The sequence below is a fragment of the Phaeoacremonium minimum genome, assembly GCF_000392275.1.
Source record: "Phaeoacremonium minimum UCRPA7 unplaced genomic scaffold PA7_03_scaffold_295, whole genome shotgun sequence".
In the NCBI taxonomy this organism is placed as follows: Eukaryota; Fungi; Ascomycota; class Sordariomycetes; order Togniniales; family Togniniaceae; genus Phaeoacremonium; species Phaeoacremonium minimum.
The window spans coordinates 1-24,630 of NW_006921200.1; the positions used below are offsets into that span (position 1 = coordinate 1).

The following is a 24,630-nucleotide window of genomic DNA, read 5'->3' on the forward strand; positions in this document are numbered from 1 at the left end:
GGGGGGGGGTGAAGAGACGATCCGTAACAGACTACTGAGACGAAGAAATGCTGACTAGCAGACCTTCGCACAGACTCTAGAAGAAGAATATACGCTTTTTCCCCAATAAGGGGGGGCCATCGGCCCCCCCCCCAACAAAAAGCCGACAGATTGAATGAAAATTATCCTAGTCCATGTCTGCATATTTCCACGGTGACGGCATGGACCGTCGGAGACTAGCAAGTTGATGTGCTTCAAGATTTCGGTCTCTTCTCTCGTCTGAAAAGTGGCATCCAGATCTCAAAGCTCGCGAAGACTATAAGCAATCATTGGCCGAAGAATTAAACGGCAGACGGCGACACCAAGCCCTATGCATATTTGAAGCCTTGAGCGGCGACTAGGTTCTTGGGCCCCTTCACTCTTTCCATCCGAGCCGTTTCCATCGTCACATTGTCTCGTTGACCCCAAACCCCTCGGATTCAATGATGCTAATTTTTTGAGTCGGGCAGCGCTCCGGGTCGTGCGATGGTTGGTGTTCGTCTCTTGTATACACATGCAAGCTTGGCAGCCACCACAGGATTTGGAACACTATCCGAAAAGGCACCGCAATGTCTAATAAGCTTTCTTGTCCTCGTTCGGACCCGCCGGCCCATCCTCGAACACCTGTGACACCCCTGAGCCGGCCTGCTGTTCTTGTGGTTTCCTGGCTGTCGCGAGTCGCTTCTTGACAATCCATACTGAGTTTGGTGTTAGCGATAGTAAGAAATCCAGCACTTGTTGTCCGAGTATACTCACTTGTGACCTCTAAGTACAAGCCCCAAAGCACGTCGACCAGTCCAAAGATGGCCATGAGCTGGCCAAACGATCCCGGGTTGTCCTCAGCTGTCTTCCCGTTCTCCTTCTCGACCCACGGCGAGTCTCGGACCCACGCTCGAAACTGGAAGACGATGGACCAAGTGGAAGCCACGCAGGCCACGCCAATGACCCATGCGCCGGTATACAGGATCACCGCCCAGACGAAAACGAGGCGTGACCAGAGCCGTCGCCGCCGCGGCCCTTCTGTGTAGTCCGGAGGGCTCGTCTCCGGTGGGCTGTTTTCTGGCTTCCACCATTCCCCATCCCAAACAAGCCAAGACATGAGCCTTGCATACCTGGCCTCGAACCGAGCCAGTTTTCTGAGCGTCTGGCTATCATGGTTCCTACGCAAATAAGGCGGGTCTGGCAGAACCTCAGGCCGGCGGAGTTTCCACCGATACCGCCAGACTCCCAGAAGAGTTGCCAGGTCGGTCAATGCCGCGAGGACATACCAGAGCAGGGTTGCGATGCAGAGGCGAGACAGCTCGACACCCCGCTGTCCCGTCAGCCGCGCATCTGCTCGGGCGAAGGTAGAGGTGAAAGGAGACATCAAGGGTACGGTGTCGTTGATTATGCCCTCTTGGAGACTCTGGTCGGTGGCGCAGGGCGCCGGAAGCAGCATCGAAGCATCTGGGAGGATGGGCGGATCGATGGCCCCGATCACGTTAAAGGTCTGCCACATAATGAGGACGAGCAAGCATGCGCGCATCAAGCCGAGCAGCGGCTCTTTCCAGAGCCGGTTTGTGATGGACCAGATCACGAGATTGGTAGAGGCGAGGAGGAGGAGGATGTTGCCCACCAGGATGTAGTGATATATCGATATATTGCAGGAGTTGGTCGTGGAAGTGCTGTTGGCGAAGCCAAAGGCGAAGAAGTAGGCTATGCCGGTGAAGATCTGCGTGTCGCCCAGAGCCGCTACCTTAGCCTCCAAGGACCCTGGGACATCCTCCCAGCTATGTTTCGGCACGACCTTGGTGTCAGGACAGGATAAGGTGAAGACAAGTCTATACCCATAGCAGAGAAACTTACCTGATACCTTCTCGGCTTTTCCATATGAACGTGAGTTTCCGCACCGCCAGAGGAGCCGCCATTATCAAAGTCAGGATCGAGAGGCCATAGAATACGGCCATAGCCTTCCGGTGCTCTGGTTAGCCGACGGCAGTGAAGCAGTAAGATAAGAGGCATGCTGGGTACACACTCCAATGCCGGCAATATCCGGGTCGCCTGGGAAGTCGCCAAACCCGTATTGCCCAACGCTGATCAGGGTGGTATTGTCGTCGCTCGGGATGAGGCTGCAGTTCACTGAGATGGAGAACTGTTGGCTGCAGACCGATGACGAGAATATAAATAGGCTTGACATAATGGCTAGATGCTGCGGTGGCAATCCGATGGCGGTTAAACTAAAGCCTTCGGAAGGCGATATGCTCGTCTCTGGTCGCTGGACGCTCCGGCGAACATAAAAGCCAGTGCGTTTGCTTGCCAGGAGTTGAGCGGCAGGTAGGGATGCCGCCAATAAATAGCAACAAACTTGACTTGAGCGCTTCTTTATGTTCTTGGCCCTATCTGCATGCCATCTCTCTCGGTTGGCTGTATTACGAATTGGACTTCCAAATACGTACACTTCAACTACCGGCTTGCAGGCTGCCTGTGACCTATTCTCATTTTATGGGAGGGGGCGCAGGTTTTGGTGACATCAAGTTCCGCCGGGCTGGATTTCACCCAGAAGCGGCCGTGCAGCAGCATCACCGACTCTCTCTGCGTGGCCAGACTGTTCTCTGTTCCCCCAGATTGCACGAAGGACAAGTCAGAATTGCAGGTTGCAGATAGTACTATTGCAGTTTTGATATATTTGGAGGGTTGTCAGTCAAAGTCAGCCACAAGCGCTGTTTACTACCCAATGGTGGGTTGACACGCACTGCATTGCAGCTGCAAATGGACGAGAATTGTGTTCGTCCTGCATGCGCAAGCTGCCTATCTAAATCCGATTCGACCGCCAACCTGCATTGGGAGCAACTGCAGAGCTTAAACGAGCGGGAAGTATGTTCCAAGACCCTGCAAAGCGGTATGAGTTTCGCAGGCGGAAATGACATAAAGCCTCGTGGGCATTTTTAGTAAGTTGCAACGCTCTTTCCGAGCCTTCTTTCTCGGTGATGAAGATAAGGGTGATCCTGGCTTGGATTCTGTTTCTTCCCAAGCGTATGAGACCGCCTCATACACGGAGGGATCCTCTCCCTCAGGGCTGAGTTCGAAGACATTGTAGCATAGCCTGGCCTCAAGAGTGTTAGAGTAGTGTAGTTGAATTATTCTTGTCGACTTGGTCGTCCGACCTAGTGGAGTGTATGTATACTGGCTTGATATTGACACTGGTGTGACCGCAGAAATCGGAACGATGGAAAACCCCTCTCAAGGCAAAAGAGGCTTTTTATGGCAATTGCGGCGAGGGTTTCGACTGTGGCCTGTGAACTGTGGCGCAGGAATCGTGGTGCGGGAAGGATCAAGGCACAGGAGATCGGCCCCCCACGGGTCCGCAAATGCCCTGTCGGAACGAGCATGGTGGCTCGGAGAAAGAGCCCACAACATTGGGCCGAAACGCTGATAATGGAGCGGATGAGCGGTGTGATTTGCTACTGTATCGTCTAAAGTGTAGCCGATTCCTTTGCATGACGGTTTGGACTTTTGTTGGTCTGGAATCACTCCATTTCGCCACTTTTTTGGTTACCAGCCTCGCCCAATGATAGCATCCCCTGGGCCGTAAAAAAGATGCCAGGGATCTTGCAGTGGGAATCGTCTCCTTGTTCGATGGTCTGGGCGATCTCGTCTTGAGACAAGGCTCCGGATCGCCTTATGTGGGTCGAGACGAAGATAGAGATATGTTTCTTATTGAAGCGCACCCAGTCTATGACGGCTCCCATGTTGATGCTCCACTGGTTGCGATTCAGCAGTGTTATGGCGCGCAAGCCAGCCTTGAAAGTGATATGGGGGCGGTCCACGAGCTTCGTGTTGAGAAGGTCAAAGTCTTCCACTGTCTGGGTGCCAGCGCGTACTCTGTCTAAAAAAGCGCCTAGCTGGGTATCGTCTCGTGCGCGGACTTGTTCTTCGAGAAGAACGATAGTCTTGAACATCAGCCATAGGCTGTAGCCGCGGTGGTGAGAAATAGTGGCTTGTCCCAGGGAGGCGGCGAAAGCGAGTTCCATCGTTCGGTCCACCAGGAGGCTTGTCTCCAGCACTGGGGCGAATTGGTAGAAGTCGCCCATCAAGAGAACAACGGGAATTCCGCCAAATGGCTTATCGTGGCAATCGCGGAGCGATTGGGTGTGGCGGCTGGTATTGTCCAGGGTGGCCCCCCCAAGCATGCTAACCTCATCGATTACGAAGACTAGCTTCTGCTTCCATGCCCACTTCTTCGCTTCGGAGGATAGCGGGAGTTGTTTGTTAGGAGAGCGATGGGTGTCGAGTCCACAGGCCTAACGGACCGTAGTCCCGCCGATCTGGGCTGCCGCACTGCCTGAGGTGCCGGTGATTTGAAGAAGATGTGGTTGGTCTCGGGTGGTGAATATATGTCTCAGGGCATCAATGATCCTGGATTTCCCAGTGCCCCCTGGACCTCCGACGTACTGAAGATGTTGGTCAGCGGAGTCAGGGTTAGCAGTGTAATTGTCCAAGAAGCTGCGCACAAGCTGGAGGGCCATGCTTTGTAGATAGTTGAGTGTGTAGTCGGAGGCAGCACGGTGTCCCAACTCCACGAAGCTAGTTTGGAACCTACATTGATAAGTATCCGAGGGCCTCGTGTGACTGGATCGTGATCCTGTAGCGGTAGGGGAATGTCTATATCACAGTGCCGAGCAAGTATATCGTCGATGTCAGCACTGGCCGTATGGTGTGTGCCGCCTTGGGGACCACTCTTGATCCCATCTAGCATTCGGAGAAGTAACATGTCTTGGGTCATTGCCGCGGCCTGGACATCTTCTCCTGAAAGAGTCAGATATTGGTTTAGGGGGCTATCCTGATTAAGTCGAATCTGCGGATAAAAACCTTCGTGACGTTGGACGAGTGGCCGACCTTCTTCGGCAGGGTTCTCTTGCCAGAGATCTCGGATCAGGTTCTGTAGGACTAGAGAGTCCTTTGTAGCATCAGAATACTGTACAGCGTTTTGCAAGGTCTGGATGGTAGTCGTATAGGTGTGGTGATGTTCAGCTGTAGCTACGGGCTCTTTACCATAATAGTCTTCACTCACCTAGAGGGAATTCTACGTCAATCGTATCATCGCTTTCCGACTGGCTGGCCCAAAGTCTTGCATCCTCACGCGCATCTTCAGCTGATTTCCTAAGAAGCGAGATATTCGAGGCGTAGAAATGCAGCCGGCGTGAAAGGGCATCTTCGAAGTGCAACCAGGTATCGGTAACATCGTCCTCCGTTGTGGAGAGAAAATTTTCCAGGGCACAAATAAGACCAGGTGAAGGACGGAGTTGCTATGAGAAAGGTCAGGGTTTGAGTTGGAGAAGTTCACACTCTGGGACGCACCGTTTGAAGTAGTTCGGATTGTCATCCTTGTGATCGTCGCCGATGAATCCTTAGAAGATTGGCACGGAGTATTCATGAGGGCGCCGAAGCTTTTGGGCCAAATCGGGCCGCGGAAGAGAGATATGAAATTCATCGTCAACTTGGTCCTTCCGTGGCACCAGGCTGATCATAGAATATAGTCATAAAAGCAGAGATCTGTGAGGAGTTCGCCTCTGCATGCATACGCCTCAAAGTACGACAGAGTGCGGCCGTTGTTTCTGAGATTCACCGTTTCGGGAAGATCGTCTATGTCTGCCTCCATGCCAGCCAGACGGCAGAGGTGGGGCCAGCGCCGGAAGATTGCCCAATACAAGGTGTCCAAGTGTAAGAACGACCAGTTTGGTACAGTCGTAAAGTCCGTGTGATAGCCGAGCAGGTGGTAGCAGACTTCCACAGCAGAAAGCTCTCTTTCAGTGAAGATTCGATTGGCGACCCTCATCAAAACTGCCGGGTTTCGTTCATAAGTCGTCTACGATAAGGAATATATGAAAGAAGGGCGTCGATGGCGGTACCACCACGTCATATAGATCAGTCAATATAGAAGGTGTATACAGCGCACGCCAAAGCCCCACATCATCGACTTTATCCATCTGCTCTTGAACAGTATATACAAGGAGAGTACTGACGATAGGGACTGTATTTACGCTGTCTACGGCATGGCTGACAAGCAGATTCGCACCGCCATCGAGTTCAACAAGAGAAAGTCCCTATGGAAGGTCTACATAGAAGCCTTCCACAAAGTCCTCCAGCTATCGTCCGACCCCAACTGGAGATTCCTCAGTCTCCCCTTCGAGTGCGGCAGCGGCCTGTATTTGTAGGACAAAAGCAAGGTACAATGCAAATTATCTCGCGCTAGAAGCTACTCCCTTATCACCATACTTGTAGGTACTATAGGATGTTTCCTTTGCCAAGAAATGGAACTACTGTGGCGCATTTGCACTGAAGAGACTTATCCATTTTCGACAAACAGTGAGCGACCCAGGTATTAAGCCCTCAGTGGTACCTTGAAGCTCCCAGCATGCGCTTACACGAAAGTAAATGGGTCAACATCATTAGACGTCTGGTCTGATATGCCAATCAGTTTCGCCCAATCGTCGAAATTCAGCTCCATCCCGGTAGTTACCGCGTCCGGCACCAGTGACGCCTCATTTGCGGAACGAGATGCTGGGCCTGTCAGCTCAGACAGCATTGTGCCATATCTCTCCACCTCTTCCAGCATACTGAGGTGTTGCTTCGAGGCCATATTTCCGGTGTTCGTCATGTGCACGAGGACACTGCGTGCCTTTCTATATGTATCTGCGTCTTGCAAAATATCTTCTCTGGTGCACTGAAAGGCATTGGGCTGGTGGCCGAGCATTGGCTGAGCAATAGCGAGGACCGCAAGGCACGAAAACAGATGTGCCGAGTCCCAATAGCCATATTTAACTGCAGAGGATAGTTATTGAAGAGGTTCTTGTCCTGAAAGGTAGCGGTTACAAACCAAGCTCTCCTGCTTGAGCCAGGTCTAGCATAATGCGAGCATTACTTCGAGTGGCTTGGAGACATATATTGTTGATTGTACAAAGCTCGCCCGAGAGAGTGAAAATCGTTTCATTTCGGAGCATGAAAGTAAATTGATGGAGAAGAATGGGCCGAAGAAGAAGGATGTAACACTGCGAAATACGTGAGTCCAGGCTGGCTGAACAACGGTCGGATTCTAGTATGGTTGTGGTACGTACCTGATGGTAACGCAGCGCAAGAGACGAGCATATGCGGCTCTCCGCTAGTGAATTGCTTCCGGAAAACACTTTCTCGGGCAGTTCCCTTCCGCATCGATCCAATTCTTGCAGACATTGACCAAGGACTTCGTATGGTTCAGCAACGTCTTTGCTTTTGAGTTGACTGACAGTATCTACTACATCGCATTTGATCTCGCACAACTTGATCAATGCTGTTAACAAATCTGGATCATAAAACTCAATCTCTTCTTCTGCTGTCAGGCCACTGGAGTCCGGATAATCAAGTCCCTGGCTGACACCGGAGTACGCAGGGCGCAAAGCAAGTTCTGTACTGATCATCCGGTCTAGACAGAAAGCCGTCCACCAGACCCGCTTTCTGTGTTCTCGCTCAAGATTGGATAAGGAGTCAGGGGCTGGATGGTCCAAACCCAAGCAATGGGCTAGTCGTATGCTCTGCCCAGCGTACATATAAGCTGATTTGCGGCGATTCAGAATGTAGCAGCAATGGGACTACGCATCACGACGATGATTAGTTCGATCCCGACTAGAATGATGGAATAACTTACAGCCAAGTTCAGGGCCTCCACATCGTCGACCGTAGGTTCCTCGTAGGGTAGATTCAATAGCTCGAGGCCGTGCTCGAAAAGCTCAACCCCAGTGGACAGTATCTCTTCTGATTGGGGAGAGCAATCTCCTGGGGAACTGTCCGTGACTGCTCCATTCTGAGTAAGCTGAATCGGTCGCTTGCTGGTTGTGGTACACTCCGCCAGGGCCAGAACGAAGAACAGGCGACACAGCCAGTTTCTATCAAGGGTTTCGGTTTGGCGGCCATTATAGGTGGCATGGAATCGCTTCAAAAATGATTGGCGGAGGAATGTGTGGCAGTCGCCAAACTCTTGTTCTGCTCTCGCCACAAGTTGCAATGCGTATGAGTATGGGGGAAGTTGAAGGCTGTCACTGCAAACTAAAGGCAAGTCGAGATTAGATACAGCGTGTATGTCAAGAGAGTTCGAGAGGTTAAACACACGCAAATCGTCTAATCTCTTCTTTCTGTGGTCATGCATAGGCATAGATGGGAGGTGCTTGTTTGCTTGGCAGTCTAGAGTTGGTCTGTTCTGAAAGGCATCCATTGAACGTTCAGTGTGACCCACGACCTCCCTCAACCTACGAATGAACGCCTCTGCGGTGGAGTCTTCGACTAATGAATCAGGAGCACGTCGTCTAATGGAGTATGCTGGCTGTGCTTGAGATTGCGGCCGCCCGGATTTCCTCTCAGGTCGCGAAGATGGATTGACCGAATTTGAACTGGCATGATGAAGCCCATACGTGCGAATAGCTTCGGTTAGATCATTCAGAGAGCGATCCAGGTTGCGCAGATATGTTTCTGGGACTGGGATGATGCTATCTTGGACTGCTGGATACACACAACTCGTCTGTCTCCTTGTGCATCGCTGGCATGGTTGCTCTGATGGAGATCAGTACGAGTTATCACGGCCCAGACAGCAGAAGACGATGCCATCGCATGTTGCTGTTGCTCACCTCCGGTGCATTTGACCTTTTGACGATGGCAGTTATAACAAGCCGAAGCATTGCGTCCCTGGAATCTTTGCATCTTCCGGGGAAGTCGTTGGATTGGCGTTCGCAAGAAATACCTCCTGGATGCTGATAGCCTTTTTTTTTTTTTGGGATCTCCTCTACATGTGCAGGGTTCTTGCTGGGTGCTCCAGATTAGGTGCAGTAAACTCACGCCTTGACGATGGCTGGAGAGGTCGTCTACAATGTACATCTAATCCTGGCCAAATCGCTCATGCTGCGGCAGAATGTGGAGAACAAACCGTCCGCGGATCAATACTAGCCCGAGCTTCCGGTGGTCGAGTAAGTCGGGCCAGGAGACCACATCATTTTGGGTTAGCTCACCTACGGAGGCCTATAGGCACAACTGGCTCTTTTAATTTTTCAACTTTTTTTTTTCAGAAATTTATACTTATAATCCAAGTACCTTACTAATACGGGAATACCCACTTACAGCACCTACAGCACCTATGGCACCTACCTAAAGTGCTACACTAAATAACCCTAACCCTAACCCTACAGTGGTAAAAGCCCTATAACTATGATAGTAAGAGCCCTATAACTATAGTGGTAGAAGCTCTATAACTGTAGTGGTAGAAGCCTTATGAGAGATAGATACTTTGATAGTACTTGTTTTGTGAGTTACTAGTTGTTACTAGTGGCCAGAATGACGGAAAAGGACCCGATTGGCTCAGAAGTTGAAAAGAGCCAGTTGGCCCTATAGGCCTCCATACTCAGCTACCCCTTTGTCAGTGTGATGACGCCTCCCCAACGCCGCGTCTGGGTGGTCCGTCTTATGTCTATAGCCCGGACCGTACCTCAACATAAATTCCGGCAGTCTTACCGCTAATTCGAGATCCAGAGATCAACATCCAAATTCCCCCACAACTTCCGAAAGAACTGTGTCCGTTCTTCGGCACCGCACTCAGATGTCTCGCATTTTAGGCGAAATACATGCGACCATCTATAACATGTACAGGACAGCAGAAGAAGCGAGGAACCCACAGGCAAGAAGTTGATGGACTCTACGCAGCATATCCTCACGAAGCTGTCAGAGTAGAACCGCGACTTGCCCACACGAGCTAGGCTTCGACCCGGCTCGGCTCTTTATCAGCCGTGAGATTGTCCGCCTCTTCTCACACTACTACCAACGCATCAACGTGACGGTGACACCGCCACTTAGACGAATTGTGCACAAAATTCGCGAGAGAAGCCATATTGGAGGGTATGCTGAGGTTAAGGACGACACTTGGAAGACTGGTTTATCAGCGATCATCGTCGGAATGATTGAGGCGTACATAAGTACACCTCCACCGGGGTATTTATTGTTAGTTCGTCAAGGGTGAAGATACTGAAAAAACTAGGATCGCGTTACCTGATTGAGGCTTCGAATATTCTGTTTATTTCTATAGCCCCACTGGCCTTGACAAAAGTAGCAATCCCTTGTTTGAAGAGTCGTGATCCCTCGCCTAATTAACATTAAAAACCCCGGCGGAGGTGTAGGGCGAAGAACGTCATTAACATGATGAGCAAAGCGGCCGAGAGAAATCTAGTCGGTACGGCGAAACGCGAAACAGATTCGTATCCTCCATCGGTCGTGGCAACATAAATCAAGAGGTTTATGTACTGACACGATTCGTGTTCAGTTCCGAAAGAGCGGTCTTCAGAGTGACATGGGCAGCTGCATATGGATATGTTGGTAGAGAGCATATCGTATCCGCCACATCATCGTCTTGGTCATGGTATGCGTCGCCCTCTCCAGTACACTGGATAACACCGCTGCAATGCACCCCGGTCTGCAACTACTGCGAAATATCGGGAGAGCGCGAGAACAGCCACATTGCAGCCAAATATGACCTGCTGAGTTCGGTGGTCGGGCCGAAGGGTCTGGAAACATCCTCAGCGCCCTCGATGCCGTCCAGTAGTCATATGATGTCCCAGCGGCAGGCAAACCTCACACAAATACGCCAGTAACACATGCCGATCTCCCTGAGGGTTTAGAAGAAGCCAGCGCACACACCGCAGAGCTTTTACGAGGTCAGCATCCACATTCGCCGCACATTATCATTAGTGTCCGTGGCACTGACGGGGGTTTCAACTTCTCAGCTTTGCAAGACGAGCTGCTCGGAGTGCCTCTTTACGGAGCGAATATGGGTGGATATGATCCAAGCAGCGGGAAAACGACGTTCTGTTTCCAAGCACGGATGCTGGCTTGAGCTTTTCTCACTGGTCCTGAATGGTGCTTGTGGGTGTGAGATCAGATTACGGTGGCTTTCGTAAGGACAAGCAGGTAGAGAGGCAATGGTTAGGAAATGACTTTGTGAGGTTCCAGAGCAACTAAACTATATGTTACCCTGTGTATCGCAAAGTACAAAGTACCCTCAGCAAAGGTCAAATTTGGCTTTGAAGCCCTTTAAAACTTGTCTAAAATAGCTAATTTGCATTTAAATCTCCAGCCAAGGACAAGGTCTAGTCGCAGTAGCGTCAACATACCGGACATGGTTCTCTGAGCGCTCTGGGGTCATCGGATTAGGCGATAATAAGACCCTATGACCTCAGAATAGCTTCCCCAAGATCTTGTCTTTGATGGTCTCAGGTGCCGCCTCACGTTCGCGTTCGTAGTGCTCAGTCAGGACCTGAAAGAATTCGAGTCCCGAATCAAGATCGACTTCTTTGCTGCGGTTGAATCGGGTTCTCTTGATTATTTTCCAAGTGATACCAATGACAACGGCGAATGCAATGATGCCGTAATTGAAAATGAAAGTGGAGATTTGCCAGTTGCCTTTGAGGAAAACAGCGTAGCCCTGAATCCAGAGGAATAGGAACGACCAGCCGAAAGCCCAATATCCCGCGAAAGGCTGCCATCTCGACACAGACGGGAGGAATGTCTTCCTGTCGATGCCCTGAGCCTTCATGGCGGCGTTGAGGCGAATCCATGTCATGGACATTATGCACCAGTAAAACATGGCAGAAGCAGTGCTGAAATTCAGGAGCCAATTGAGTACCTCGGCACTTCCGGAGCCAAGAGCCAGATAAGACAGGCATGATAGAAGCATAACAACGATGACAGCTAAGTCAGGAACCCCGTTCTTATTCAGGCGGCGTAGAAACCTTGGTGCCTGCCCTTCTAATGCCAGGGCGTGCAGGGCTCTCGAGGCGTTAAATGTGAAGTTAATACCGCCGGAGATAACGAAGGTAAGTAAACAGCAAGTGACGATAGACGGTAGGACTGGGATATTGAGACGTTGCATAGAAATGACATATGGTGATCCTCCGGCAAAGCTCGAGGTACCGCCGGTCAGCCTCTTATCGTCGTATGGAACGAGAATACCGACACAAATGGAACCGACGACGCAGAAGAGGAGTAGCCGATAGATAATGGTCCTAAAAGCCCGTGGAATGACCCGGCGGGGATTTTTAGACTCACCAGCGACCATCGAGAGATACTCTGGTCCTCCTATACAATAACCTGCGACGTTGACAGCATTGACAAATGACTCCAAGCGTGTGAGCCCACTGTTTCCGGCCCAAACGCCCGGATTCTTCCAATATCGGAAGCCAAAGCGATCGTGTAGAGGATTACCTCCCAGCATGACAACCAAGGTGTACAGAATGAGCCCAATAGCGAGGAGGATCTTAACGAACGCCACCCAGACTAGAAACAGCGAAAAGTCAGTATGGCAACAGCAGAGAGATCAGATCTTACTTGCATTCAACTTCGCCGAAGATATCTGCCCGATACACATTGATCAAAAAGAAAAAGATTAATGTGACTGGAGCAATTGTAAGCCGAGTCCGGGCGGTCGGTCGTTAAGCACCCTACCAGAAATGAGAATAGCAGGCGACTCGTCATAGCCCCAGTATTGGACAATGGTGTTTATGATAGTCGCTTCGAACATAACATAGGAAGTCATCACAAACTGCGACGGTCAGTCATTTAAGCGCTCGCATTAAGGTAGACCTGTGCCCACAAAGTAATTCCAGCCGGCGGCTACACCCACAGCGGGATCAATCATACGTCCAGCTAAACGAATTGGGGCTCCATCCACAGGCAAAAGTGTGACTATCTCCAGCTCTGTATACACACATTAGCATGTGTGTCAGAACTTGCAAGTGAATCTTCCTCACGGCATTGCGCCATACAAAAAATGACGGAAGACCAGAGGAGAAAGCCCATGAGCAGGGCAAGAGGACCACATAGAACGCCTTTGCCAATGCTCACGAAGATAGTGCTGCGGAAGCGAATCAGTAGATAAAACGAGCTGAGTGATGCTTGTCAAGTAGAAGACTTACTTTCCGATGGCTCCGGCAACGGCAAATAACTGGATTTGCCTAGAATTCAATCGACGATGGTTGACAGCTTGCTGAATTGCCGAATCCATACTCCCGCTGGCTCCATTGGGGTCTACGGAGCTTGAACCCTGGATTGTTTCGTACTTCTGTAATATATCAAATGCCGTTAGTTAGCTAAAACCATTAGACTTAAAAAATGGGATTTGCCTAACAACTTGTCCAATCTCATTAGAAACGGCGCGAGTTGCCTCAACGTCCCCCTTGCCGAGATCTTTATCAGAACTGCGAAAATTAGTCGAATGGTCCATGGCGATGAATGGATGGCCGGGTATAGAGGAGAATGTGGGTGGAAGGCAAGTGTCTTTTCACTGCGAGCACCAAGTTATTTATGCTTTTGACCGATGCTGGCCACCTGGCTGGCCAGCTGGCTGCCAGATGTCACTTAGTCTCACTACCTAGCACGAACAATGGACACACATTAGACTCTACGACTTTACGACGGACCATTGGATGGCACTGTGAATGCGCACTGTTCGAGAATATTGAACTCCGCTGATACCATTGAAATCGGAGGTCAGTCCCGACATCAGCAAACGAGATCGGAGCTCATGCGCTATCAAAGAATGATGCTTGTAGCCAATAGATCAATATAAGATTAGCGTCGACGCATAATCTTCCTTAACTCCTCCTTTCCTTCCACTGAACTATTGAGTCTCATCGTACTATCAGCAATGGCACCTAAACTCACCACCATCGACGCCTCCGAGCCTTTGGACAAGATCCTAGCCATCATAGCTCGGGATGGCGGAGTGGTTGTATCTAACTTCCTTGCTCCCGAGCTCCTGAATGAGTTGATGCGTGCTGGTGAGTATGGCGCCCGATATTCATCGCCCAAGCATAATTTGAGCTCACGTGTCCAATAGTCGAGAAGTTCTTTTCAGGCGGGGAGATGTACGACTCCAGGTCAACGCATAGAGAATTTGGTGAAGATTTCTTTCCGCAGGGCTCTCAGCGTATATATGTGCGTAAAGAACAGTGTTCTGGACGGGCCTACGTGTCCAAGTCTAACGCGCGGTACAGGGTCTCTTAGCCAAGATGCCAGAGCAAATCATCAAGATTATTCGCTTGCCTGTCTGGCAGGGCATAATGGCTCACTTCTTGAAGTAAGGCTGACGGACGATATCGCAACTCAGAAGATAAAAGCTAAATTAGAGGTGATTCAGCGGAGAATTCGCTGCGTTCAATGGAGAAAATAAGACCAGTCGAAAGAGCGGATACATTTTATCATCCACGGCAGCCATTCGCTTGGTTCCAGGAAGTGAGAAACAACCATTGCACAGAGTAGGCTGATCAGAATCCTGCCCGACTGTGTCTGTCCTAATTATCATGCACCCTTTAGGACGACGTCAATTACGGCACTGGCAACTTGTTCGACCCAAAAAACCCACTTTTCACCCCCATGGTCGGCTGTCTGATCGCAGGATCCAGGACGACGTACAAGAATGGCGTGAGTTAGATGGCTCTTAACCATTGAGCATAGGACTAATGGGCTCCAGGCTACAGCGGTCATTCCTAGAAGTCATTTGTGGGGTCCTGAACGGGCGCCCAAAGTTGAAGAGTGCACATACGCGGAGATGGACCCTGGATCGGCACTGTTCACGCTTGGCAGTAAGTTGTTCGAGGGTAGGCAGAATTCGCAACGGTAGCTGATCCGACCTTGTTCCCAGCTACTTATCACGGCGGCGGCGCAAATCAATGCGAGAGGACCGATCCAGACGCTTTGAGGACCTTATTCGCCATATTCGGGTAAGTTATGACTGGCGTTGCCAGCATGGCTCTTTTGCTGACGTTGTCTGCCCCAGTCAACGAGACTTTTACCGCCAGGATCAACAGGAGATACTTTCTACACCTATAAAGACTGCTCGTACTCTGCCCGAAGACATCCTTAGACTGACCGGCTACTGTACGAACGGCCCCATGAGTTCATGACGAAGCTTGAAACTAACCCCGTTTTCACAGACAAGGCCGTCGGTGGTGTTGGCTTCGTAGGAGACCACAAGGACCCAGCCGAGCTTTTGCAAATGGACGCAAATGCCGTGGGTAATGGCATGGGCAAATTCGTGGAATAGAGTGTTTCCTATAGTTTTCCATTACCTTAGGGATGCGCAATGTAGTGCGTTTTACAAAAGTAGGCTCTAATATACTGTATCAGCATGAAATCTCTCTATATATGAAGTCTAAAATCGTGTATTATATAATTGCTGTGAAGAAAGACAATAGTATGATGTCTCATTGTGTATTCTACTGTGTATAGGACAGGTGCTCTGGCCGAAACCTGATGAAATAAATACGGGGCCAGTATTTGATTTAGTACATCCTTACATTACTTCCAACTTGTACAGTGTATATTTTGTGGTCGCGTCACAAATGCGTTTGCGTCGAGTGGTGGAGAGATATCTCGGCACACAGCACGAGTAGCATCTCACTCTACCTTGTAGCATAGACCACTGAAATAACTACAGAGGAGATACTCATTGCTCGTGTGCACTTGCTCGCTGCTCACAAGTCTCGAACGGCTGGGCGATCACCTGTTCCAGATCTTGACACAGATTGCCACCATGTAAGTCTGTACATTCCAAGGAAGCCAACGTACGCCAATTGTCATGACCAGCACACAGTGAACAGACACTGCCGTTATCATCTTGCAATGATTGGGAGGCGCACTATGCATGAGTGGCGGTTAACTCCAGCCTTGTCGGCGATACCTCCGTAGCTGCCGATGGCGAGTCTAAGCCCGGCGATTAGGACTGTTAGGGGTATAAGATACGCTAGGTGTTTCGCATCTTTTCCTAATTTGGATAAGGACTGTCGGCGGCATCGCCGTAGCGGCCGACTGGGGTAAATTGCGAAAGCCATCGGCTATAATCATGTGTAAGTGGGTATTGGCAGGCAACACAAATATTCTTGGATGCCTCAACGGCCACAGTCTACGATTTTCTGGCTTATATTCCCTCCAAATTTGATATCCATTGGAGTCACTGTGTTATACTGTGTCAATTTCCCGGGACTCCAGTCCGAAATATGATAGGTATGATGGACCGATCAACGAAAGCGCAGAGACTTAGCAGTAACACCGGGCACTTGAAAAGCCCTTATCATTTTATGGCCACCATACATTATAATTGATTCCTGCTAGCATGAGAATATCCCTAATTTTTTTGTGTTCTTTGTCTTCGTCTGGCACTAGTTTCAGACTTTTAATCTACAAATGTCGCATGATGTGGTGGTCCAAAGCGGGGGATCTTGCGTGCCTCCGGCCAGCTATGTGGCTTCCCAAGGATCAGTCCTACACGCCAATCGCGCATTTTACACTCGAGTGGCAGAGACAACTGCTCGCAAGCCGCTAGAGGACTTCACAGTCCCGATTCGCAGCGGGCGAGCATGGCGTGTGCCCGCAGGCCACATCTGCCGCATCAGCACGTTAGAGGGCCCGCAGGTTGGCGACTTGAATATCTGGAGTCTACACAATCCAAGGGAGAAGTTCTGGGCGAGTAGAACGAAGCAATTGCATGCCGCCCATGTAACTACTTTTGATCGCCTTTGGAGCTGTTTGCCTTTCTTGCGGCCCATGGTCACAATTGTGGGTGATTCGCTGGGAGGGGACAAATACGGAACGGACGCGGTTGGGGGTCGGGTGCATGATTTGCTTGGCACGAGGTGTGATCCCTATGGTCAGTCTTCATACCGACTCTTCGAACCCCTTCGCTTTACCCTTCGGTTTTAGATGAAGTTGAGATTAACGACCGAGTAGTGAATAAGATGCTGACCGGCGATGATTTTGACTATCATTGTCATTCCAACCTCACGAGGGCCATCATGCCATGGGGACTGTCTGAATATGATGTCCACGATGTAATCAACATATTCCAAGTCACTGGACTCAACAGAGATGATAAATATTTTATGTGAGAAACTTGAATCCACTACCGATGTTGGTTTTCTTTCTGTGAAGCTGACCGGCGGTTGATCAGGCGACCGTGTCCCGCAAAGGCTGGAGACTACATCGAATTCTTCGCCGAAATTGATGTCCTGATGGCCTTGTCTACATGTCCAGGCGGCGATCTCTCCGCATGGTCTTTTGGAGGTGGCGCGGTTGATATGCTTGCAACTTGTCGCCCACTGGACGTAAAAGTGTGGGAGATCACGAATGGCGACGTGTTAAAGGATTGGGAACCTTTTGAATCACCAAAATATGAGGGTTTACATGGCATTGACTTACCAACTTCGGAGTGGGAGAAGATAACGCCTGAATAGTTAAGGTGAAACTATATGAAAGGAATGTCAAGCAAATTAATCAAGGTATTATTGGGAGGGTAGTCCAGTACTTTGGCTTCAAATCCCCCGTCTGGCACAATGGTACTCTACGGCCAGATCTCGCCGTATAAGGAAAGATGTGATATATCTATATACATGAAGATTTCAACAAATATCCAAGTCCAAAACACAACCAGTTCCAAAGCCAAGAACTTGGCTTTTTGACACGTTTTGATCGTGATAGGCCATATTCAATTGGTTAGGTAAACCTAAATATGAAAGACTGACGAATGGTACGCATACGGGCGCGAATCTTGGTTGTTGTTGGAGCCAAGTTTCTTGGTTGATTTTCTGTACCACTTTGCCTTTGACGTCAATGACTGAGCCTTGGGCGTTCGATTCGGCGACCTGAGGCGTTGTAGACCCTGTGTAATTGCCGAACAAGATCTCAAGTCGTGAAACTTTTACCATATGCCAATCGTAATCTATCCCGCTGAAAGGCGTATGTTCTGCAGTCACCTAGATTTCAGAGGGTTCTCGAGCGACATCCTATGATCAGCAAAACGGTTGCACGATTGCACACGGATGCGGGTGTCATGTTATATACAAGGCACAGATCAAGTTTCATGACGAGTCAGATTAGATTAGATCAAAAGATCAAATCAAATCAAATCAACAGTCGACGATGGGACGGAAGCTGTGGCTGACCCGGCAGCTCGTTCCGGGTTGAGTTCAGAGCTAAGATTTCACAACACACCCGCTCGCTCGCTCGGGCAAACTGAGGCGCGCATGACGGCGTTTGTTTGAACAATTTCTGCAGTTGTTGGGCTGTTTATTACGCCCCTCCAAACCTAACCTGATCTTTCAGTTTGGCAGCTTTGGCCTCCAGGCATGTGATCGAACCTCGCAGCGGTGCACCTGGGGGTGCTGGATTGATGACTGAATGAGTGAAAATTGGACGAAAGACTGAATGAATGGGTAGATTGTGACATCGGAGATTGTTGATCTGTAGTTATTCCTTAATCAAGCACTTGCTCCAAGGCCAGTCCGTATAATCTTGGGAAAGGGGGGTGAGGATGCGAAGTGTATCCCGAGTGCAGATTTCGCTTAGTGCAGTTCATTTCGCACATTTCATAACCTTGACGCATTCAATTGAATTACATCCCATTTTAACATGAAAAGAGAGGCATCCGCCGACGCTTAGGTATGGATCCAGACCCAGATGATATAACCAGGCCCCCATGTTTCTCCTTGATTTGATCACTCTCAGCGCCATCATGTTCAGTGGATGTAAACGAACAAACACACACACATACATATACCATAGTCTCATTTCAAAGAGAAGAAATTCCCTAAACGAACCCTAGCTTTCAGGTATATCTCTGTGACGCCTTAACACTCGGATCTTGCACCTGCAGCCAGCTGTTTGTCACTCTGGGCTCGATCGAGAAGGAAGAGCAAAATGCGGACAGCATTCAACAATCGAATTGGACACAAGAAGAGATGAACAGCTGTAAAATGCACTCGATCTGTACTCTATTGTATATTCCTTTTAGCTCAAGAGAACGGCCTATCCTTTTTCCTCATTTGTGCCTGAGATGATGCAGCAAACACAGCATTAGTCAACGGTGATTATCGCGACAAATAGTGCCCTCCGTTGCCGATATTACATACAAAGTTACTTTGTTAATTAGTTACTAATTATCTCTATAACTTTGGCAGGAGATGGTGCCTCGCTTGTGCGAATGCGCGTCTCACGTCGAAGATTACGTGGCAGACATTGATACTGGGGAGTTTCGGAGGCTGGGAGGTAGGTATGCTAGTTTGTCTGGTAGCAGAATGGCAATCTCATGCATGATGGTAATGGCTTATATATTTATAGAGAGGTTCCCTAGAAATATAAGAAAATGCCATGTAAATTCTCATGGGCTTATGTATATCCTATCCACTGGTTGTTGCAAGTGATTAACCCGAATCAGCAATACATTGAGCAATCTACGTTCAAGCCTCTCCAAGCTTTGTCTGGATTATAGAGTGAAATGTTCTAGGGACTTGTATAGAAAACATCTGGATACTGGCTTGGTCAAAGTTGAATATGGTCCTAATACATCGTGAGGTCTCCTTGGATTTCCCCAGCCAACGCAAAGAATGACTCGTTACTTAGCTATTACAAAGGTCAAATGTATAATTGGTTCAATTTTGATATATTAGGGCCCAATCGAATGAACCTATCCAGGATTGTTGCGCAGGAATGGAAAAAAAGATCATACCTCAACCGCCGTAACCACTGGTCTAGTGATCCCTTCTAAACCTCGCTACAATAACATTATAAGGCGATCTTTATTGTTATCTGATCACATACTATTTGCATGTGATGGCCCCATTGAGGTAGGCCACAAAAGATCTATAGAGAGTACACAACAAACTCTACAAATACTATCTTAATGAATTCCTAAGGAGCTACAAAGATTTTCATTTCAGTCACACAAAAGACAAAAGATAGCAAGACTTTGGCAAGCCCCGGCTATAACACACTTCTCTGATCAATTCAAGCAGCTTTGGTGACACAGTGGGTGTTCTGGCGTAGAATTCGTGTGAATTTTCTGCTGAGATTGCGCCTTAGATGGCGGCCTTTCAAAGGTCAACCCCTCGATCAAACCGTGATATTTTTCATTCAATAGGTACTCTGGAAGCTATTCTATCAGACCATATCGTTAAAATTATCAAGAAAAATCATTGACGTCTTGTGAGATGGGATCTAGACAAGGCTTATGAATGGCACGGGGTCATGAGGTCGAAACTTGTAAAAATGGCAATTATTGACCAATAGTCAAACAATTTCCATGTAAAAAGTATAATTAACAATCCTTTGTTGTTCTCTTGAAAAACGGTAGGTTATTCATGCCGAAGAAATGATCGAAGTCATAGGTGCCCATTTTCAAGTTTCAACACATGTCAGCGCTGCCCCTGACCATCGACGACGCCCAGGTTACGGCGGGGCCGCTGTAGCGGGGACTCCTGACAGTAGCACCGAGCTCCTGGATCAAGTATGGGCTACAGACATGCGTGCAGGGCAGAGCCATGTTGCAATCGCAGATGCTGGCGGATCTCCATCACGGAGGCGGCAGACTTGCTCGGCACCATAGAAGCGGACAGATCGACGTAAGGAAGGGCGCTGAAGCAGGCACAGACAGTATCTATGAGCTGGGGAAACGTCACCCGATAAGTTCCACGTGGAGACAATGAATGGTACCGCGCGCCGACTGCCCACGAGAATCACGCGGAACATCGAACCAGCAACTCAGGAAATTTTCCCAAGCCTTCGATCACCTTCGAACTACCTGTCATTCGTTAATGAATCATTCTGTTAGCACTAACATAGCTCATATACCTGAAATACTGCCTTATGATGCCCACATAGATAAGAGTGGGTTTGATGATCTCGGAAGAGCAAATCCCACCCTACGTATCTTTCTTCCACCGGATTAATCTTATCATTTAAGAGCGACTGGTCAGGTCAAGCTGGGTTTTTGGTGGACTGAGGGGAAGTCTTGACCGGATAGGGAATTCATCTACAAGCCAGCTGTGAATCTATGAACTTTCGAAGATTGTGCTAAGCTACAAAACACTTAGATCCCCTATCTCGGACCCACTAGCTAGCTTCTGAAAGGCATAGCTCGGCATAGCTAGCAGCTAGTGCCTGATGATCGCCGTTCCAAGAGTTGGTAACGGGAGGCACCTCAGAACTCAATTGGTGGGAAAATGCTGTAGTTTGTTCACTCTTTTTCTCATTTGGTCCAACCTACGGAATGTTACATGATTATCTTGGTGGGATGTGAAGCGAAGAACCACAGCTTGAACTCAGGCTTCCTTTATCCATATTGAGAAACAGCAAATATAGGAGATTGCTTTGATGTCGTCTCAAAGAACACATGCCTGTACGGCCCCAGGCTGCGACAAAAGCTTCGTTCGTCGTGAGCATCTTTATCGCCATCGTCTCAATCGTAAGAATCTTTTTCGGCGAAGATCAGGCGAGGGAAGTCTTTTAATAGCGACTATATAAGCCCAAACGCCTTCACCGCTGCACACACTAGGTAATTTGATTACCGTACAGTCCACAACAGCGGAATATATTCCATTTCGATAATAAAAATGCCCATTTCGGTGGGTGCTTCAAACTTAGGAAATTTTATCCCCTCTCAGACAAGCATGTTTAGGGGGTTGAACGCTTCAAGATCGCCCAAGTAGCCGTATTGAGCATAGCAACAGTAAGTATATGGTAAAAAGAGATCACGGTGTAAGGTGAGAACGAGAGAGAGTTATTAGTCAATTATTCTAGCCGCCTAGCTGTCCATCGGGGGTTTCAGAGGCGCCAGAGAACGTCAACGTTACTAGTCAAATCGCAGAATATAGCCCCGTCCGAGTCACGTAGTTAGGTGCTATGATCCTGTCTATTACTATTATATCGTCGCTGTCTCATGAGGTAGATCACGAAGGTAGGTTGTCGATGATTTCTTACCCCTTCGCGACAAGAAGGACGTCCTCAAATTTTAAGAGATACAGTTCCTTGCTATATAGACCGCCAAGACGGAACCAATTACCCTTTCTGGCATACTCAAGTAGCCGGCGGTGATGTTCTTTTCTGGGAGAGGAGAAAGGAGAGCTCTACGGCCCGTCTTTTCCTGAACTTTGTAGCTTGATGCGGAGATGCCACCAAGCTTGTAGACATGTGTCGAACACCACATCCCGCATATCACAACACCGCACACCTTGGTGGCAGACAACGGCTGGAGCAGCAAAATGCTTCAAGTTGCGTGCATGCAAGGTGATGTACGCGGAAGTTCAGGTCAATTCGCGGAATAGCATCGCCGACTGCCTTCGGTATGCCGAGATAGAAGGCAAGGATGTAACAGCAACGACAAGATAAATTTACCAACAACAATGGCGTTCAGTAGCAAATGTCGCCTGTATTTAATCGAATATGGCCGTCAAGAACGCGCAGTTGGACTTGAGCATCACGAAACATGCCGACTCATTGGTAGTAACCCCTGTAGAGCAGTCGATAGTCTAGTCTGGAGCTGGAAGTGAGGCATTGGTCTTTGGTCGGTATCATCATACTATGTCTGGCATATAGTCAGCTAGCCACACCTGTCTTTCTGGAGGGGCGGGATTGCTAGTGAGAAGGGGTAGTAGGCATATGCCCACTAGCCGGTAAGTCTTCAAAATCACTTATAGGAAAGAAATTACCGTGGAAAAGAAGCCATCAGGGCAGAGAAGGCAACTCATGAATCCATTCGAATATTCTGTGATCCATACATCTCTGGCTAAGTCTAGAGCAATCCGAAAAAAATGTAGTAGAAAGAACAAATCACCTGACCGACACATGGGTCAAATCCTTCCACCCCAACTCCACTAGATCGACCAGCCTCATTGGATTTATATGGACGAAAGGTGGCCCCGACTCCGGTAACCAGTCTACTAAGCGATGATGTAGTATCTGCTACAAGCCCGGACATAACGCTTATACGTGCCACGAGGAGAAAGAACTATATTAATGTCTCTATATATTTAGACATTTGAGCCAATTCTTTGGTTTGGGGGTTTACATTCACTTAAATGTAGCGATAGAGGTGATTAGGTAGTCCATTCCGTGGCCGAACCCGTTACCACACAACTTGTTAGTAATATATTTCGCTACTTCTGAGCCAGTAGGGATCAAGAATATTCTCCGACTCCCAGCAATCACTTGTGCAAGCAGCATACCATTGAGACAGTGGAACATCGAGCGGTGAAATCTCGGTTCCACGCTCTGTGAGTGCCACTGAAATATTCGACTCTGTAGTAAGATCGATGAGTCTGACTACCAGGTTATAAATCCCCTCATTGTGCGCCTCAGAGCAGGGACTATAATCGGTGCACGGATTTGTATCCACCACTGCCAAGAATCCACCCGGTGGTGACAACAAAGTAAGGTTCATCACTACCTCGCCCTGCGTCAAGATAGCACTCCGATTGTCGCTGTGGAGACTAATTGTAGCCCTTGTGTGCCAGCTTGCTGCAATATCCACGGGCTTGAGCGCTTTAATTTCATCTCGTATAATAACCTGGGAGTTGTTCATGACGGCAAGTCCACGGAAGACACTGACAGTGACATTGGAATACGCCTCGGTTAAATTGGCGATACCAAATCGACTGAGTCCATCGAAACTCCCCGCCCATCGAAGCGAGTTGTTGGCTGAAGGTATTTGATTGGCAAAATGTAGGGGAGTTTGGGCTCTGTTTGAGATGCTCAGTGTATTTGCTCCCTCAGTCCTGCAGCGATAGTATGTCCACCGCCGAGGGCCAACAAAGTAATCCTTCAAGCCGTAGCTATCCGAGCCGAGCAGCTCGGCCCAGCGAAATCCCTTGTAGTCAATCACAAATGAACCAGCATCGAGATGACCGTGGGAACGTCCATTGAAGCCGCCCATAAACCCAAGAAACCACCCATTCAAGTTTGTCCACGAGGTGCGATGGGTCATCCCGGCAACACCGGTGAACTGCTGAGATCGTGGCATGGTAGACAGAGCATTAGGTGTTGCTAGATCTGAGTTGTAGAACAGAAATGCCTGAAATGTTGCCAACTGGGTAGTGTTGAATCGAGATAACATCGCCTGCAGCCATTGGGGCTTCTGAAACTTTTCTGCCCAATACCCTACACTCCACAGAGAGTTCGCATTTGTAAATGTCCAGGCTCCGTCACCCCAGCTGAAGCCCCCAGTGTTACCGAATCCGTGCACTAACCATGCGCCCAGGTTACTCATGCCCGGTAAGTCAGATATCCCTAAGGTATGACCCAATGCGCTGTCCATTGAGCCCATCATCAGACCAAGAAATATGCCTGCATATGTACCATACGAGTATCCCTCAATCCAGCCACCGTCTGGGGCGTATTGTTGTAGAGAGACATTCAGCTTGGGTAGCGAGAAATCAACGATTCGGCTGGCGAGCGTGGCATTGATATCTCCAATCGATAGAGCTGCCATGATTAATGCTCCGTGAGTGACTTGAGCCCAGTTATTGGTATGCTTGCTCCACGAATTGATGGAAGAGTTCAGTGCGGGCGCGAAAGCCAGATTTGCAATAGCAAGCTCCATCATCTCGCGCTGATTTGGCGTCAAGATTTCATACACCCAGTCATATCCAATAGACACTGTCATCGCAATATCTGCCGTTGTCAAGAAGTTTGTGGGTTCCCAGTCGGAGAGATTCGTGAGCAATAGAAGACTGTTAACAACCCAGCTTGAGTATGTCTCGTTTTTGGTTAGACGGAACATTCCAGCTACTGCTCCCACTTGCA

General features: G+C 49.0%; 1 protein-coding gene across 1 annotated transcript; it reads left to right on the top strand.

Annotated features, from left to right (window-relative positions):
• Nucleotides 1-13,708: 13,708 nt before the first annotated feature.
• On the top strand, nucleotides 13,709-15,106 carry UCRPA7_3927 (putative phytanoyl- dioxygenase family protein; the record flags this gene model as incomplete). The annotated part of the gene is made up of 5 exons (XM_007916486.1): nucleotides 13,709-13,841; nucleotides 13,901-13,998; nucleotides 14,377-14,484; nucleotides 14,534-14,645; nucleotides 14,997-15,106. 5 exons carry the CDS (start codon nucleotides 13,709-13,711, stop codon nucleotides 15,104-15,106), a joined length of 561 nt encoding a protein of 186 aa, XP_007914677.1.
• Nucleotides 15,107-24,630: the final 9,524 nt, after the last annotated feature.